General features: G+C 41.9%; 1 protein-coding gene across 6 annotated transcripts in view; it reads left to right on the plus strand.

Annotated features, from left to right (window-relative positions):
- Positions 1-18,035, plus strand: part of clec16a (C-type lectin domain containing 16A) — a 41,781-nt gene that overhangs the window by 19,812 nt on the left and 3,934 nt on the right. For all 6 annotated transcript variants that reach the window (XM_047800847.1, XM_027156878.2, XM_047800844.1 and 3 more), the window contains 8 exons: positions 1-50; positions 1,237-1,281; positions 2,500-2,550; positions 2,754-2,882; positions 6,105-6,225; positions 12,843-12,994; positions 13,078-13,282; positions 13,936-14,088. The exon at positions 1-50 is cut by the window's left edge and continues 60 nt beyond it. In XM_047800847.1, the coding sequence (XP_047656803.1) occupies positions 1-50; positions 1,237-1,281; positions 2,500-2,550; positions 2,754-2,882; positions 6,105-6,225; positions 12,843-12,994; positions 13,078-13,282; positions 13,936-14,088 (906 nt within the window). The remainder of the gene's footprint in view (positions 51-1,236; positions 1,282-2,499; positions 2,551-2,753; positions 2,883-6,104; positions 6,226-12,842; positions 12,995-13,077; positions 13,283-13,935; positions 14,089-18,035) is intronic.

The following is an 18,035-nucleotide window of genomic DNA, read 5'->3' on the forward strand; positions in this document are numbered from 1 at the left end:
TGTCTGGCTCCCAGTGCATCATCAAGGATGTTCATCTGGCTTGTCTGGAGGTACGAATCCACCCAAACCGCCCCAACAGGAAGTGGATGTTAGGAAACCTCAGCTCACACTTATCACTACACGACCACGCGACTCCGTCTGTGTCACATACACAAAAAGAAAACGAGTCACTGAGTCTAGTTTAAGGTAAAGCAGGAATTTTACAACCTGAAGTACTTGATCGTGAGGGGGAAGTCCCTCTGATATTAATGACTTCTTTTACTTTTACTTTTTACTGGTAAGAAAATGAGCGTTTACAGGAATCCTATTTCTTGTAAAAGTCTTGTGCAAATGTTGTAAATCACCTTTAATAATAATAATAATACAGAAAATGTCATTTCATTATTATCAGGAGCGAGAAAAAGCTTTAAATTAAGAAAAAAGACTAAATTTGTGTTTTTTTAAGATTGCTTATAATTTATAATTACTAAAAAAAAAAAAAAAAGAAAGGGTTGAGGAACATGACCCATTTCGTGTAAGTTCCTGATTTCCTGCTAAGAAAAGTGAAAGTAAAACAAAATCCTATAGGATCCTGCATTTCAGGTCTGTGTACAAAACAACTTAACAAAGATCTTTTGTTTATGTTAACGTTCTGTTGCGTGCACCGTGACACACACGGAGACCAAACGCAGTACTGTACGAGTCCTGGGGTGGGGCGACGATGCCGAGTTACAGTAACATTCCCACCCTCGATTTGTTTGTTCTCTTTCTAATCGCAGCAGTTTCTTGTTATTAAAGTGACACATTCTACTGTTAATCCGTAGTTTTAATTCAAACGATCTTCTCCTCGGTCCGCTTGCGTGCAGTGTCTCAAAGCTCTGATACGTCCATAAACCTAAAGTGTCCTGACAGAAAGTTGAAAGCATGTCATGTTAAAGATTACACGATTAAAAAAAAAACAACGATTTGTTATCATTAATAATGTATTAGAGCGAGCGCAACTATAGAACCTGCGCTGCTGTCAGAGCCGCTGTTATAGAACTTCTCACCAGCGTCTGACCAATCAGGATCCAGAATCCAACCGTGTGGTGGGATAAAGTCCAAAATGTCATCATAACATTCCTTTTCTTTCTGTTGTCTCACAAAGCTAAACATTTGTCCGACAGATTAAGAAAACATAATGTGCCATTGTCTCACTCACACATACACACACACATACAGAAACATTATTTATTTAGGTTCTGTTATCTTTTCCAGGGTGCCAGAGAAGAGAGTCTTCATCTTCTACGACGGTTTTACAAGGCAAGTCTTTTTCTTTTCTTTTTAAAAGCATGCTTTAATTCTAGTATTACAAAGAAATCCAAACAACATCGATCGAAGGGTTTTGTCAGTACATTTCGTCACCTCGCCTGGAACGTAGTTTGCTTATTATTAATAATAATATTTTATTATACACGCCACGGCTCATCTCCACAACGCAGTTCTTTTGATTTCTGCTCGGATTAAACTCTGACAGCTCGCTGTCCTAACATGTCAGATCAGCAGGGCTCAGTCAAAATACAAAGGAAACACACACACACACACACACACTGCACACAGGTGTGTGTGTGTGTGAGATAATCATTATATTTCACTATAAATAAAGTTGCTATATTTCACTTTTAGTTCATTTTGACAGGTTTATTAACTCTGGGTCTCTGCCTAGAAAACGAAACGAAAGTGTAATCGTAACCCGAAATTCTTTTTATAGTCATCTCCAAAAAAAAAAAAAAAAAAAAAACCTCTGAAAGCTTGACCGTTTCTTCTTTCACTTTCAGTGCATTTTATCTCACACAAAGCTCTTCATTACGTGTAGATATACGAAGGAACGAAACAAATGAAGCGTGAGACAGAATATCGTGCCCGGAGCGGTTCGCCGCGCTCCGATCCGAGGGCAAGTCCGGGCCATCCGTTTATAAACGTGTGCTCTACATTTCACCGCACAAAGGACTTAAAAACGAAAGCAGGTATTATGTAAGAACACACCTTGCTTACTATAAACACCTCCTTTACAATAAAAAAACCTGCATAAAAGCACAACCGACAGCATTTCCTTTAACCGTGTGACCTACTACGCCGTTGAATCGATCGATTTCCGTGTCCGATCGGTCCGAAGGTGATGGAAGGTACTGTAGTAGGGCTGCAGATCGTAATGACTGTAGGTTTATGTCCGTGTGATCACGATTAATCGGATCCCTGGCGATATGACGCTCGGGTGGATACGGAATAGACACGATCACCGTGTTCTTTGAGTCTGTTTCTGTGCCTCGAAAGGTTACGATTCCTAAAAAATAAAATGAATTCCCAATCACACGGCATCCATAAGACACAGATATATGGATAATAAATGAGTCCCGTTCGTCAGCGCGTCTCTGACTGCACATAACAGCACATACTCAGGTCTATGAATAAAGGATGGCAGAAAGTCCTGCTCTTCTCTTTTCTTTTCTGACGTTTATTTTATTTCATTCCTGCCCACAGGGAGAGGAGATCTTTCTGGATATGTTCGAAGATGAGTACAGGAGCATGACGGTGAGTCAGTTTTGCGGATCATGTGTTGTTTATCATGTGTTAAAGCCAGCCATCTGTCGATGTGTGTGTCTGCTGTCAACATCTGAGCTGGTCCAAATAACATCTCTGATCCCTGCTTACTGACACATAAACACTGTTTTCTTGAGATCTGGATGTTTAGGATAGTCACGGGCGTGTGTGTGTCTGTGTGTGTGTGTGTTTAGAGTAAGCCTCTAAATGTGGAGTATCTCATGATGGATGCTTCCATACTCCTGCCCCCGACCGGGACGCCGCTGACTGGCATCGACTTTGTGAAGCGGCTTCCGTGCGGTGACGTGGAGAAAACCCGCAGAGTGAGTGGGAGGGCTGGAAAAACCACATAATATCACATACTTTACATACATACTTACATAATATTCTACATCATTTTTTTTTTTTTAGTACGCGAAGCACGGACTAACACAATTAGACTCTACACGTGTTCCATGTAACATTCTCTACATTTTTTAAGCACAGTCATATTAGATCATCATGTGAAGGTCTTTACCATAAATAATATATAACAACAATACAAACTGATAAATAATAATAATATAATATTATAATAATAAATATATAATAACGATATACATATATATATATATATATATATACAGACCGTTTTATTTTAAAAAGATTTTTGTTTTTACAAAACTAAATAAGGGGGGGCACGGTGGCTTAGAGGTTAGCACGTTCGCCTCACACCTCCAGGGTTGGGGGTTCGATTCCCACCTCCACCTTGTGTGTGTGGAGTTTGCATGTTCTCCCCGTGCCTCGGGGGTTTCCTCCGGGTACTCCGGTTTCCTCCCCCGGTCCAAAGACATGCATGGTAGGTTGATTGGCATCTCTGGAAAATTGTCCGTAGTGTGTGAGTGTGTGTGTGTGAATGAGAGTGTGTGTGTGTGCCCTGTGATGGGTTGGCACTCCGTCCAGGGTGTATCCTGCCTCGATGCCCGATGAAGCCTGAGATAGGCACAGGCTCCCCGTGACCCGAGAAGTTCGGATAAGCGGTAGGAAATGAACGTATGAATGAAAACTAAATTAAACTGAATTATTATTTTTTTTAAATAATCTAATGAATTAGTATAACATTTAAAAACCGCGTAGACTCGAAACTACAACTAAAACGTAAACAGCGTTCTGTGAAATCCAGTGTACTAATGTACACCGATGTAGTGATGTGAAAGGGGCAGAGCGCGTAACAGACGATGAACAAAAGTGGTAATAAAAAAAAATTAGGGAAGATTTAAAATGTGATCGTAAACATGTGGCTCTTTAACCCTCAATTGCTCAGGTGTATAAACTGAAATAAAAATGTAAGTCACTCTGGATAAGGGAGTCTGCTAAATGTAAACGTTCGATTCGGGGGACATTAAATAACATGTCTGCACAGTTCTTTTCTTTTAGGGGAAATAAGAGTCGTTCTCCATTACAGTGCAGAAATCCCCCGAGATCTCGCTGTGCCAGGTGTGATCTCAGACTTGTTTCTGTGGTATTTTCTATCAGAGTCTCTGAAACACTGACCTGTTTGTACAGGATTAGATCTTTTTTTTTTCTCTTCTCCTCTATTCAGACTGTTGAAATGACTCCAGGTCTCCAGACTTTAATTATAAATGTCATCAAGTAATAAACACGTCTATTAAACACGACTCAAGGTTTTTCTACAGTAATGCTCATAAACATGATTCTGATATTGATGTTGTGGGTTTTTTTTATTGTGCGAGAAAAAACACTATTGAGATCCAGATGTAGTTTCTTTCTAAACAAACTAAAATTACTCTCAAAAATGTTCTCTTGTCTAACAACAGAATTTACATTTATGGCATTGAGCAGACACCCTCATCCAGAGTGACTTGAAACTGAGGGTTAAGGGCCTTGCTCAGGGGCCCAGCAGTGGCAGCTTGGTGGACCTGGGGTTTGAACCCATGACCTTCCGATCAGTAGCCCAACACCTTAACCACTGTACAGTAAATCATACATATAGCACTACCTTGGTCTTCTTACCCGCTTCTCTGTATAATCCGCCCTTTTTCCAGGTATCTTCTTTTGTTCTTCGTCATAACGTGCAGAGCCTGATGGGGTGAATGACCTTTTGTCTGTAGTGAGTGTAGAAAGCAGTCTGTTTTTAATTATTTTTTATTTATTTTTGTTTTTGTGATTGTGTAACGCCGAGTAAGGAAAATCATTCAGAGGGTTCTTATAGTCTTTTTTTAATTTTTTTATTTCTGTGCACGTTCGATGTAAATATAACTATAATAATTACAATAATTACAGCCAATATTTTATATATATATATATATATATATATATATATATATATATATATATATATATATATATATATATATATATTATGTGGAAAGTTTGTTACAAGGTGGTGTTGTTTTTGGAGAGCAGTGACGATGTGGGAAAATATATTACTGAGCTACATGGGATATTTAAAGCAATAATCTGCCCTAACCTCAGACCACAACACCATAGGAAGTCTATTCACAATTCTACAGAACAATTACAGTATTAACATTTTTTTTTTCCGTCTTTGTTCTTCTTAACACTCCAAGTTCGATGTGCTTTAAAACGGCTTTGTGCACCAGACGGGTTTGTGTTCCTTTTTTCTACTTGCTAGGAATTTCTTTGTGTTGGGTTTCATTTCTGTTGCAATGTTTCTGCACAATGTTTTCCGGTCGAAACAAAAAAAAACAAGAGACTAACTATTTATAAGCACAAAGGTGAAAATGGGTCAGTAGACACTAATTACAGAGAAAAAGGATCAGCGTTATTATAAACCTGTCTGGTGCCTGAGCCGCACTAGCATTAAACATGCAGTTAACCGTCAGCACGAGCGTCTCCTCCCTGCGCTCTGAACTAATCCAGAGGCTTAGCAGCAGAGTGCAGCGTGTCCCTCGAAAGCTTCCAGAGAACCCCGGCTATAATTTTGTTCTGAGAATTGCGTGAGCTGTCGGAATTCTTAATGGGATTCATTATATTCGCTCTCGAAGGCTTTTACGCTTTCGCGTCTCCACCTGCTCACAAAATTTGGTTTGTCGAGGTCCTTTTCTTCCAGGGAAGCCATCATGAAGGCTTTTAGCTTCATAAAAATCCATCAGTGTGCAGCTTAAAGAGCATTCGTTGTCAAGGCGAGTCTATTTATAGCGCATGTTTAAGTGCTCTACAGACCGCTTGCAGCGTAACATACAGAATCCCACTGAAGGAGAAGGAACTGTGAGAGAAAGTCTTCCCCAAGCTGTTCTTACAGCATCGATCTTTTATTCTTTTCCCAACACCGATAAAACGTCGTTCCGATGTCGGCCATCTTCCGCATACCCAATTTCACATACACTCCCGATTGGTTACTGTTGCTGTGATGGACAGGGGAGAGAGTGTTTGCCCCTCCCACGCTTAGAGAAGGTTAGTTTTAGATGTTGGTGTCATCATCGAGATTTGATCACAGGCCAAATTTTTTTCTGTTGCATCACTTGAGAGCTAATGCTTACGCCTTATTTAAATTTTTTTTATTATTATTATTTTCTTCACAGGCAATCCGTGTGTTCTTCATGTTGAGGGCTCTGTCCCTACAGCTGCAGGGGGAACCGGAGACACAGCTGCCCCTGACGCGCCCCGAAGACCTCATCAAGACCGACGACGTCCTCGACCTCAGTGAGTCTCGCACCGACTCTTAAATGACATGACGTACAGCTAAGTACGGCGACCCATCCAAAGTGCACACACACAGCAGTGAGCACACACACACACACCGTGAACACACACCCGGAGCAGTGGGCAGCCATTTATGCTGCGGTGCCCGGGGAGCAGTTGGGGGTTCGGTGCCTTGCTCAAGGGCACATCAGTCGTTGTATTGTCGGCCCGGGACTCGAACCCACAACCTTAGGATTAGGAGTCAAACTTTCTAACCATTAGGCCAGGAATTCCCCCGTTTTGACCTATTAAGTCTATTCGCATTCTATTTTTGATATTTAGCTCCTAGATCAGCAAAGTCTACAGAACGATTAAAGTATTAAAACATCTCATTTAAATATTTAAATATTCAGATATGTTTTAGGAGATAAAAATCCATAGATGGGCCCAAATTCTGCCTTACTTACTACTTTTTGTCTGCTCCGATATCTGACCCTGTTTTCAGCCTGATACTGATCAGAAAGGTGTCATTACTTTTAATCAGGTCTAATCACAGAGACAGATTTCCGAGCCAAGCGTTTCTCGAGTGATCTGTGACCTGATTAATAAGAAATCGTTTCTGTAGATTATTCTGAGTCGATTTTATCAGGTAAGGTTCGTGTACGTTTCATCATAAAAAGTACCAGAAATCTGCCTACTTTTACAGGAAGGTCTTTTGGGTGCCAACTGTGTCAATTTCTTCCAGCCCCTGATTTTGTGATTGTTCTCTCGCTTTCAACAGAGCATTGTGTCACAGGGTTTAAAAGGTCAGAACATTCGGTTTCTAGACTATACGAGATGTGGGCGGAGCTTCTGAGAACGAGGTGTGAGTGTGTGTGAGTGTGTGTGTGAGTGTGAGTGTGTGTGAGTGAGTGTGAGTGAGTGTGAGTGTGAGTGAGAGAGAGTGAGAGAGAGTGTGAGAGAGAGTGTGAGAGAGTGAGTGTGAGTGAGTGAGTGTGAGAGTGAGTGAGTGAGTGTGAGAGTGAGTGAGTGAGTGTGAGAGTGAGTGAGTGAGTGTGAGAGTGAGTGAGTGAGTGTGAGAGTGAGTGAGTGAGTGTGAGAGTGAGTGTGTGTGAGTGAGTGTGAGTGAGAGTGAGTGTGTGAGAGTGAGAGTGAGTGTGAGAGTGAGTGAGTGAGTGAGAGTGAGTGAGTGTGAGAGTGAGTGAGTGTGAGAGTGAGTGAGTGTGAGAGTGAGTGAGTGTGAGAGTGAGTGAGTGTGAGAGTGAGTGAGTGTGAGAGTGAGTGAGTGTGAGAGTGAGTGAGTGTGAGAGTGAGTGAGTGTGAGAGTGAGTGAGAGTGAGAGTGAGTGAGAGTGAGTGAGTGTGAGAGTGAGTGAGGAGTCTAATGAACATTCTGTGAATAAATCACCTGACCGCGTGAGGATCTCTCGGCCCGTTAACCCTTCCTGTTGTGCCCTGTGTCACTTCCTGTGAGGTGTTCAGGTGTGATGCCCCCTCAGCCACGTAGCTCTCACTCTTACAGGTAGGAGTGGGCGTGTGGGAGAAATGACTCACTGCTAGCATCCCACACCAAGGGGCTTGCTGGATTTAGCGTTATCTCAGCAGACACCGTCGTGGGCAGTGTTCACATCGAGCCTTTTTCCTGTAGACCTCAGACTTCTGACTGTAAGGGTGTTAGAGCTGCACCTACACATCATTTAAACAAACCAAACCTCAGTCATTCTCATGTCGCCGTCGCTGCAGACTCGTCCTTCGACTCCGCACGCTTGGCATTTGACTCGATGCCTTCTAATAACTTCTTTTTTTTACACCTGAGGTGCTGTTGATTAATCATCCAAAACATCTCTGACTGAAGACACACGTTTAGGTTAATGCTCTCACTCGAATTTGAATCTTTCATGCAATATTTTCTTTATTTTTTTTAATAGTTTTTTAATAATTCAGGACAGAGGCGTGTACTAACATGACGCTGCGTTGTCTTTAATTTATTTATTTTTTAATTTGACAGGTTTTTTCTTTACACAGATGTTCCTGTAATATATAACTATGAACGGGTTTTTAAAAAAAAACACTACGTTGGTCTTTATTATTAATAATAACGATGATAATAAAATAAATGCCACATTAGTGATACCAGAAGCCCTGCTTTATGACACTATACCAGGGGTCGGTGACCCGCGGCTCCCTCCCTCTTTCATCCCTCTGCTGCGGCTCCCTGTAGATTTGGAAAATAAATATTTAATTTAAATTTATTTTATTTTAGTTAGTTTTTTTTAATGTAATTCTAAATTCTAAGATCATGATGCTCTTGTAACATTAAAATAAACCGTGTTTAATTTTTTTTTTTTTTTGTCGCTCAAAATGCACGTCGTAACTGCCGACTTGCGAAATCCGACGCAGAAGCGGACGCATTTTTGGTTTGCTTGCTGCAGCCGGCAAGTTAAAAATTTGATGTCATGCAGGGCTGTCAAGTGTCACACATGTCGGTCTTTTCACACACTCTCCCTCCACACATCATATTTCTCACGCAGAAAAAAAACGTTTTGACTATTTATCATATATTTAATAAGCCACAGCGCCCAAAACGTATCAATCTGCACAGCCGTCTCTATGGAACCGGGCAGGAATCAAGCGCGTCTCAGTTCTTAGTCGAGCCTGACTCTTATCAGCCAATCAAAAAAAAGAGGCTACACAATAGCCAATAAGTAAATAGCACTATTGTATATGGGTAAGATTTAACACAACAACCAATGAAAAAAATTGGGCTGCGGGGGGGGGTTGTGGAGATGTCACACTTCCCTGTCTTCAAAACTTGAGAACCCTGGTCATAAATACGAAGATGTCTCAATTAGACATCGAACATTTTATTTGAAAGTAACCTTCGACCCAGCGTCGTTTTTCTTAAGGTTCGTTTAAACTGTTCAAAATATTTTTGTTTGCCTGCAGAAATAAAATATTGTTTACTCGGTAGCAGTTCATTGATTTCGTAAATACAACACTACAGTTTTTTTCTACACTTTCCATAAAGGTAAAAAACGTCATATGCAGTTTTATCTTCATTTTAGGTGTCAGAAGTGTTTTGTGGCTCACTGTGTTTTGATTTCTGTGGGAAACGAGTCCAAACGGCTCTTTGGGTGTTTAAGGTTGCTGACCCCTGCACTATACCGTCGGTGATTGTTTTCACCACAATACTGTGTATTATTCCTTTGTGCTTTATCAGAAACCATGACATTCTACTTAAAATGCAGTGAACTTTCCTAAATGCTCTGCTGCTCTGAGCCTTTTGTGTCTGATTTTGTTCTCATCGTAGGATTAAAATAGACATTTAGAATATTGTTAAGCTATAAAACTGTTGGGGGGGGTGGTGGCACGGTGGCTTAGTGTTTAGCACGTTCACCTCGCACCTTCAGGTGTGTGTGTGTGCCCTGTAATGGATTGGCACTCCGTCCAGGGTGTATCCTGCCTCGATGCCCGATGACGCCTTAGATAGGCACAGGCTCCCCGTGACCCGAGAAGTTCAGATAAGCGGTAGAAGATGAATGGATGAATGAATCATTGAGTTTATTAATCGACTTCATTCCCCAAACTCGTTCATATCCGAGAGTTCTTTGTAACACTGACCTCACTTTCCTGATGAATTATTTGACCTTAAATTTGCTGAAGTCTTTATACATTATACAATAGCTGTTTGAGGAACCAGGAAGTACTTATTACATCATTATAGCAAGAAGTATTAATAATGAATACACTAGAATTACACTGTTATTTTGGGGGGGTGGGTTGGTGAGTGTGTGTGAGTGTGTGCGAGTGTGTGTGTGAGTGAGAGAGTGTGTGTGTGTGTGAGAGAGTGTGTGTGTGTGAGAGAGAGTGTGTGTGTGTGTGTGAGAGAGAGTGTGTGTGTGTGTGTGAGAGAGAGTGTGTGTGTGTGTGTGTGAGAGAGTGTGTGTGTGTGTGTGTGAGAGAGTGTGTGTGTGTGTGTGTGTGTGAGAGAGAGTGTGTGTGTGTGTGAGAGAGTGTGTGTGTGTGTGTGTGTGTGTGAGAGAGAGTGTGTGTGTGTGAGAGTGTGTGTGTGTGAGAGAGTGTGTGTGTGTGAGTGAGTGTGTTAGTGTGTGAGTGAGTGTGTTAGTGTGTGTGTGTGTGTGTGTGGTTCTGTTGCTGCCTTTACTCTAGCATCTGTTGCATCACAGACGAGCGTTTAAGAAAGAAAAAGTTATCAGATTTCCATTTCTGGAAATGATAGTGAGAGATGATCCAGTTATGATTGTTCTTCACCGCTTCAGTGCCGTTATAAGAGGTGTACATTAATTTACACACCCCTGAGGACCTTCAGTAATGTGTGAGTGGATGGAAAAAGCCCTTCAGTGACTGAGCAACACCCCCACACACACACACCCCCCACACACACACACACAGACACAGACACACACACACAGATGCTACTGATGTCATCTGTGCTATTTATAAACTTGCAGGAAATGTCACTTTATTTCTGTCTCTTATGGGTACACACACACACACACGCACAGACACACACACACACACACACACACGCACAGACACACACCTAGAGAGAAACTTACAGCTTATCAGCATCTATTGTGCATTTAACATTTTTTTAATCTATATAAAAGCTTTTTAAATAATTTTTTTCTAAAGTGATATATCATTTATTTAAAGATTTATTATTTATTTAATGCATCTCTCCACATGCAGATGCAGAACCCATATTTATAATGTGAGAATCTACGATTTAGGAAGCACTAGCTCAGCGGTTAACATGTTTGCCCTTAACCCTCAGTTTCTTTCCACCACTAGGTTTATTTTTACTTTATACACTGACGTTTATTTGCTAAGTAACTTTTACCTTCTACTTTAGCTTCTTCTCTCAAGCTTGGCTTTTAATCACAAGGTTAGTTGGAATTTGGAATTGATTCATTTTGCTTAGCTTTTATTCACTAGATTAGCTTTGACGACTTAGCTTTCCATCACTCGGTTAGCTTTTGCTTATTAATTTAGCTTTTCAGTAAGCGCTCCAGCGGGAAGCGAGAAGCCGAACATCATCGCTATTGTGATTGGTGAAGGTGGGAGGTTTATCCCCGCCCACTATACACGATCAGGTCAACAGTTCCAGTGAAATGTAGTGACTTCATTTGAAAGTCATTCACATGCAAGTCTGGACAGAAATCGTCTCATGATCACAGGAAGAGGAAGTGGTTCATTTTTATTTCCCTTTTTTTTTTTTTTTTTTTTTGAAACATGATTATTATAAATCAAGCTGTTGCTTTTCTTCTCAGAGCATCTCCCTTTCTCTGTTTTATGACTCAGCAGAGTGTCTTTGTGTTGAAATATGATGCGTGTGCGTGTGGAAGCATCACAAAGTGCGTGGACCGGTGATGCACGGGTCGTCTTATGACCCATTTTAATCTCATTAAAGCGGGACCCGCGGGTTGGAAAAAACCCGACCCGCGCATCACTAGCGTGGACGTTCATGAGATATGTTACCATGGTAACGTTCCATTTCAAATACTAATGTTATGTTAATGAAGTAACATCATCATCATCATCACACATAAGATCTGTCCTGATTTGATTTTTTGTTTAAAGAAGAATTCATTCATTTATTCATTCATTTCCTACCGCTTATCCGAACTTCTCGGGTCACGGGGAGCCTTTGCCTATCTCAGGCGTCATCGGGCATCGAGGCAGACTACACCCTGGACGGAGTGCCAACCCATCACAGGGCACACACACACTCTCATTCACTCACACACACACTCACACACTACGGACAATTTTCCAGAGATGCCAATCAACCTACCATGCATGTCTTTGGACCGGGGGAGGAAACCGGAGTACCCGGAGGAAACCCCCGAGGCACGGGGAGAACATGCAAACTCCACACACACAAGGTGGAGGCGGGAATCGAACCCCCAACCCTGGAGGTGTGATGAGAACGTGCTAACCACTAATCCACCGTGACCCCTAAAAGAAGAATTGAATATATAAATTTAAACCCTCGTCACCGAGAGAGATGTAGCGACACGCAGTCGAGCGTTTTAGCACCTCGTGTTTGTTTACCGATCTGCATCGTTATTTGTTCATTATGTGTACTTATCTACTTTTGTTTTAGCATCTTAACTCATTGTTTTTGTTTGTTTACTTAATTATCGTGTTCTTGTCTGTTTTTTGACTTCCACACTTGTCATTGTTTGTTTTAGTTTCAAACAAATTCAGCACGTTTTGTTTAACTGAGAAACACCGTGTGCTGATTTGCAGCTAAAGAACCCGAAGCAAAGCGAGAGTCAGCAGAACAAAGCTTTTACTTTTCACTCTGGCACATTTTCTTCATGTGGGTATGTGGAGTCACGTTTGCTTGCATTTCACATTTGTTCTACTCGGTTCTTTTGTTGTTTTTTTTTACCTGACCTAAATTCCAAGGTGTAATTACCTCGAGTCATGTACACAGTGTCTTGTGATCGTATACAGTATGCAGTAATCCGAGCTGCTCTTCCTGTCCTGTTCTCGGCTGCTTTAATGAATACCGCTGGACAGAGATCCTCATTGTACCTCCTCGATGTACTGAAGAACAGACTGAAAACAAACAAAACAAAAGACTGCGGTGTTTGTTTTTCTGCACAGATAACAGTGATCTCATCGCTTGCATGGTGGTGAGTAAAGACGGCGTCCAGGCACAGAGGTTCCTGGCCGTGGACGTTTATCAGATGAGTCTGGTGGAACCCGAGACCAAGCGGCTGGGCTGGGGGGTGGTGAAGTTCGCAGGTCTCCTGCAGGTAAACTCTCTGCATTTTAGCGCTTCAGCTTCGTACTTTTAAGAGGCGTGTGGGGAAATAGATGTTTTTTATGTCTCCTACAGGACATGCAGGTGTCTGGTGTGGAGGATGACAGCAGAGCCCTGAACATCACCATCCACAAACCCACATCCAACCCTCACGCCAAACCCCTCCCCATCCTGCAGGCCTCCTTTATCTTCGCCGATCACATCCGCTGCATCATCGCGAAGCAGCGACTGGCTAAAGGACGCATCCAGGCAAGAAGGATGAAGATGCAGAGGATAGCGGGTCAGTCCGTCACCTCCAGCATGTTTTTCTTTATCAAGCTCAGGTCGTGTGTCTACAACACAACGATTACTTTGTTGTTCCTTCTTTACAAACCGTTTGTAATCGAATTATAATGGATATAATTCATGTATCGGATTTATTTAGTTTTCTGACTGATTAACAGGTCAGTGATGCTTAGGATGTGTGAATCTTTTAAAAAAAAAAAAAAAGGTTTCGATGTTGAATTCTTCTTGATGCCTGATCAGGATCAGTTTGTTAAAATCCTACTTTCTATTTAAAGTTCGTCAGCCGTCGATATAAAACAGATTAAAGTGTATGAGGGAGTATAATATAATAAACATCAAGATCGATACATGAACATTGGTGCTGTATTTTTTATGTTTGTTCCATTTTTTTTTCAGTCATTATATATTTAAGTCTGATAGCTCCTTGTTTTGTGCGATTAAATTAATCACAATATAGATATTGAGCTTTAAACTAATGTCGAGTCTGTGTCGAGTCAGTGTGTTGTTCTGTTCCAGGTGTTTAGTATTAATGTAGTAGTGTCTAACCGTATAAATGTGAAACACAGCCATTTGATACACATTTGTATTAGTTCCTAGAACTAGCTTTAGTATTTCTGATCTTTAAATATTTGTCCCTTGTTCATTCAGCTCTCCTCGACCTTCCCGTCCAGCCTTCATCTGAAGTGCTAGGTTTTGGTCAGTCCACTTCTTCCTCATCCTCGTCCTCATCCCAGCTGCCCTTTCGCTTCTATGACCAGGCACGGCGAGGGCCGTCGTTTGCCTCGGTAGATAAAGTTCCAGGTAATCTGATTAAAACAATCTTCTTTGTAAAAGCGTTTGTGTGTGTGTCTGTATGTGTGTGTCTGTATGTGTGTGTGTCTGTATGTGTGTGTGTCTGTATGTGTGTGTGTCTGTATGTGTGTGTCTGTATGTGTGTGTGTCTGTATGTGTGTGTGTCTGTATGTGTGTGTGTCTGTATGTGTGTGTGTCTGTATGTGTGTGTGTCTGTATGTGTGTGTGTCTGTATGTGTGTGTGTCTGTATGTGTGTGTGTCTGTATGTGTGTGTGTCTGTATGTGTGTGTGTCTGTATGTGTGTGTGTCTGTATGTGTGTGTGTCTGTATGTGTGTGTGTCTGTATGTGTGTGTGTCTGTATGTGTGTGTGTCTGTATGTGTGTCTGTGTGTGTGTCTGTGTGTGTGTCTGTGTGTGTGTGTGTGTCTGTATGTGTGTGTGTGTGTGTCTGTATGTGTGTGTGTGTCTGTATGTGTGTGTGTGTCTGTATGTGTGTGTGTCTGTATGTGTGTGTCTGTATGTGTGTGTGTCTGTATGTGTGTGTGTCTGTATGTGTGTGTGTCTGTATGTGTGTGTGTCTGTATGTGTGTGTGTCTGTATGTGTGTGTGTCTGTATGTGTGTGTGTCTGTATGTGTGTGTGTCTGTATGTGTGTGTGTCTGTATGTGTGTGTGTCTGTATGTGTGTGTGTCTGTATGTGTGTGTGTCTGTATGTGTGTCTGTATGTGTGTGTGTCTGTATGTGTGTGTGTCTGTATGTGTGTGTGTCTGTATGTGTGTGTGTCTGTATGTGTGTGTGTCTGTATGTGTGTGTGTCTGTATGTGTGTGTGTCTGTATGTGTGTGTGTCTGTATGTATGTGTGTCTGTATGTATGTGTGTCTGTATGTGTCTGTATGTGTGTCTGTATGTATGTGTGTCTGTATGTATGTGTGTGTGTCTGTATGTGTGTGTGTCTGTATGTGTGTGTGTCTGTATGTGTGTCTGTATGTATGTGTGTGTGTCTGTATGTGTGTGTGTCTGTATGTATGTGTGTGTGTCTGTATGTGTGTGTGTCTGTATGTGTGTGTGTCTGTATGTGTGTGTGTCTGTGTGTGTGTGTCTGTGTGTGTGTGTCTGTGTGTGTGTGTCTGTGTGTGTGTGTCTGTATGTGTGTGTGTGTCTGTATGTGTGTGTGTGTCTGTATGTGTGTGTGTGTGTGTGTCTGTGTGTGTGTCTGTGTGTGTGTCTGTGTGTGTGTCTGTGTGTGTGTCTGTGTGTGTGTCTGTATGTGTGTGTGTGTCTGTATGTGTGTGTGTGTCTGTATGTGTGTGTGTGTCTGTATGTGTGTGTGTCTGTGTGTGTGTGTGTGTGTCTGTATATGTGTGTGTCTGTGTGTGTGTGTGTGTCTGTACAGTGTGTGTGTGTGTGTGTGTGTGTGTGTGTATGTCTGTATGTGTGTGTGTTCTTTTCCTGTGCGTGTCTTTTTTTTTTTTACAGTCAAGGCTGATTTACAATCTGTTCACTCTACATATTTATTTATTTAGCTGTAACTTAAATATTCCCTTTGTTTCAGAATAAAATTGCCTACTTATAAAAGTTACAGAACTCGTTTGAATAAACCTCCGAGTTGTTTTTCCCCTGTCCTCTGGTAGCATGTCCATATTGGGACTCTTCACAGAAAGCCTCACTTTCTAAATTTAAACACTGACCTGTTTAACACAGTTCGGTGTCCATTCCACAAATCCTCCAGCCGTCGTTTTTAATTAAATAAACGTCAACTTGCGGCTTTCTGCCGATTACGTCTCACTCCAACCTTCATGTCTCTCTCTCGGTCTCTAAACAAACGATCCACAGTTTTAGGTTTCCTCAGAATTTCTGAAGCACTTCTCCATGAAGCACTTCTCCATCTCGGGTTTGTGGTTTCCTGAGATCCCCTGCCTTTACTTCCCATTTCTTCTTTTTCAGGTCTCAGAGCAGTAAAGTTAAAAAAAAAAAAACCACCACCCAGGTGTTAAATGGAACTTTATCTTGAGGTTTTTACATGCAACAGAAATTTCTATTAGTGATTTAACGACTAAAGAAGACTTGTCTGTTGGTACAGGATAAGAAAGAGAGAGAGAAAAAGAAAGGCATCTTGTTCGTGTTTTTTTCTATTTGGTTTCATTGACTTTATTAACTGATCCGTATCTCGGTGACATTCTTCACTGATACTCATCTGTTCTTATCGAGTGGCCCATTGTTTCAGTTTTGGTTAAAATAATGTGTCAATGCTTTAGTTTGTGGTTAGTTTTTTTTGCAACTGACGTACACATTCGGTGTAGGGAAGTCCTCAGGTTTTTGGCGTAACATAGAAATAAAACAATGATTCATTTGAGGAGTGACGTGACGCGTATTATTAAACACGCCACATTTTCACCACAGCACCAAATCACCATGAAAAAGCACCAGCATAAAGTGAAAAAACCCCGTGTGTGTGTGTGTGCCTGTGTGTGTGCCTGTGTGTGTGCCTGTGTGTGTGCCTGTGTGTGTGCCTGTGTGTGTGCCTGTGTGTGTGCCTGTGTGTGTGCCTGTGTGTGTGCCTGTGTGTGTGCCTGTGTGTGTGCCTGTGCCTGTGTGTGTGCCTGTGTGTGTGCCTGTGCCTGTGTGTGTGCCTGTGCCTGTGTGTGTGCCTGTGTGTGTGCCTGTGCCTGTGTGTGTGCCTGTGCCTGTGTGTGTGTGTGTCTGTGCCTGTGTGTGTCTGTGCCTGTGTGTGTCTGTGCCTGTGTGTGTCTGTGCCTGTGTGTGCGTGTGCCTGTCTGTGTGTGTGCCTGTCTGTGTGTGTGCCTGTGTGCGTGTGTGTGCCTGTGCGTGTGTGTGCCTGTGCGTGTGTGTGCCTGTGCCTGTGTGTGCCTGTGTGTGTGTGTCTGTGCCTGTGCCTGTGTGTGCCTGTGTGTGTGTGTGTGCCTGTGCCTGTGTGTGCCTGTGTGTGTGTGTGTGTGCCTGTGCCTGTGTGTGCCTGTGTGTGTGTGTGTGTGCCTGTGTGTGTGTGTGCCTGTGTGCCTGTGTGTGTGTGTGTGTGTGTGTGTGTGTGTGTGTGTGTGTGTGTGTGTGTGTAGTTGGTTTGGTAATCTTCCCTGTTAAAAACCTTTACACTGTACAGTAATATAGTATATAGTTCTTAGAGGTCTTGAGCACCTTAATGTGTAAATTTTGCATTTCTAACAACGTTTAAACAGACACTGTATTGTACATGAATGTCACCTCCACACCTCTGAGGAGGCTTTACACTAGATTTAGGTGTGTGCTAGTGAGCTGTCACTCAAAACTGTCCTCCCACAGTCCTCAGGTAACTGCCTCACCTAAACCAGGCATTGTAAGTAAAAGAATAGAAGTGTTCTGATCTGTCTGACCTTACCCAGTATCACCTGTAAGCTCCACCCACTTCTCTCCAGGTCACTCGCTCACCTGGTGTATCCTCAGTAGATACTTAACATCTGTTTAACATCTGTTTTAACTCCAAGAGACGGGGGGAAAAAATCAGACCTGAGACCCAAGAAGATTAAACGCTTCTTCAGGGAGGTGTCAGACTTTTTAATCAGATTATTTTACAGTCGTTTGTCCAACAGCGGGTTTGAGTCGGCGGCATTCAGTAGACCGAGGTTTAGTAATCTTTACTGCTGACTGAATTCTGCAAGAGACTGAGGTGCAGAACATGTAGAAACTTTGCAGTTAGACTTGAAAGCGTGTAATAAAACACAGTGCTATAATTTGTCTGATTATAGCAATTTTTGTTTTGTGTAAATAATTGGAGCTGCAAATCAAATTTAATTAGACTTGTAGTAAATAAAGAGTTCCAAGAAGTGCAAGCTCTCATCCAGTTTACGTGTGTGAGACTTACTAGTGAATTTACTAGTGAAAGTGTTTTGTTTTTGCCTTTTTTATCTGCTAATGATGTTTGTGTGTCTGTGTGTGTGTGTCTGTGTTTCTGTGTGTGTCTG

The sequence above is a fragment of the Tachysurus fulvidraco genome, chromosome 15 (genome assembly GCF_022655615.1).
Source record: "Tachysurus fulvidraco isolate hzauxx_2018 chromosome 15, HZAU_PFXX_2.0, whole genome shotgun sequence".
In the NCBI taxonomy this organism is placed as follows: Eukaryota; Metazoa; Chordata; class Actinopteri; order Siluriformes; family Bagridae; genus Tachysurus; species Tachysurus fulvidraco.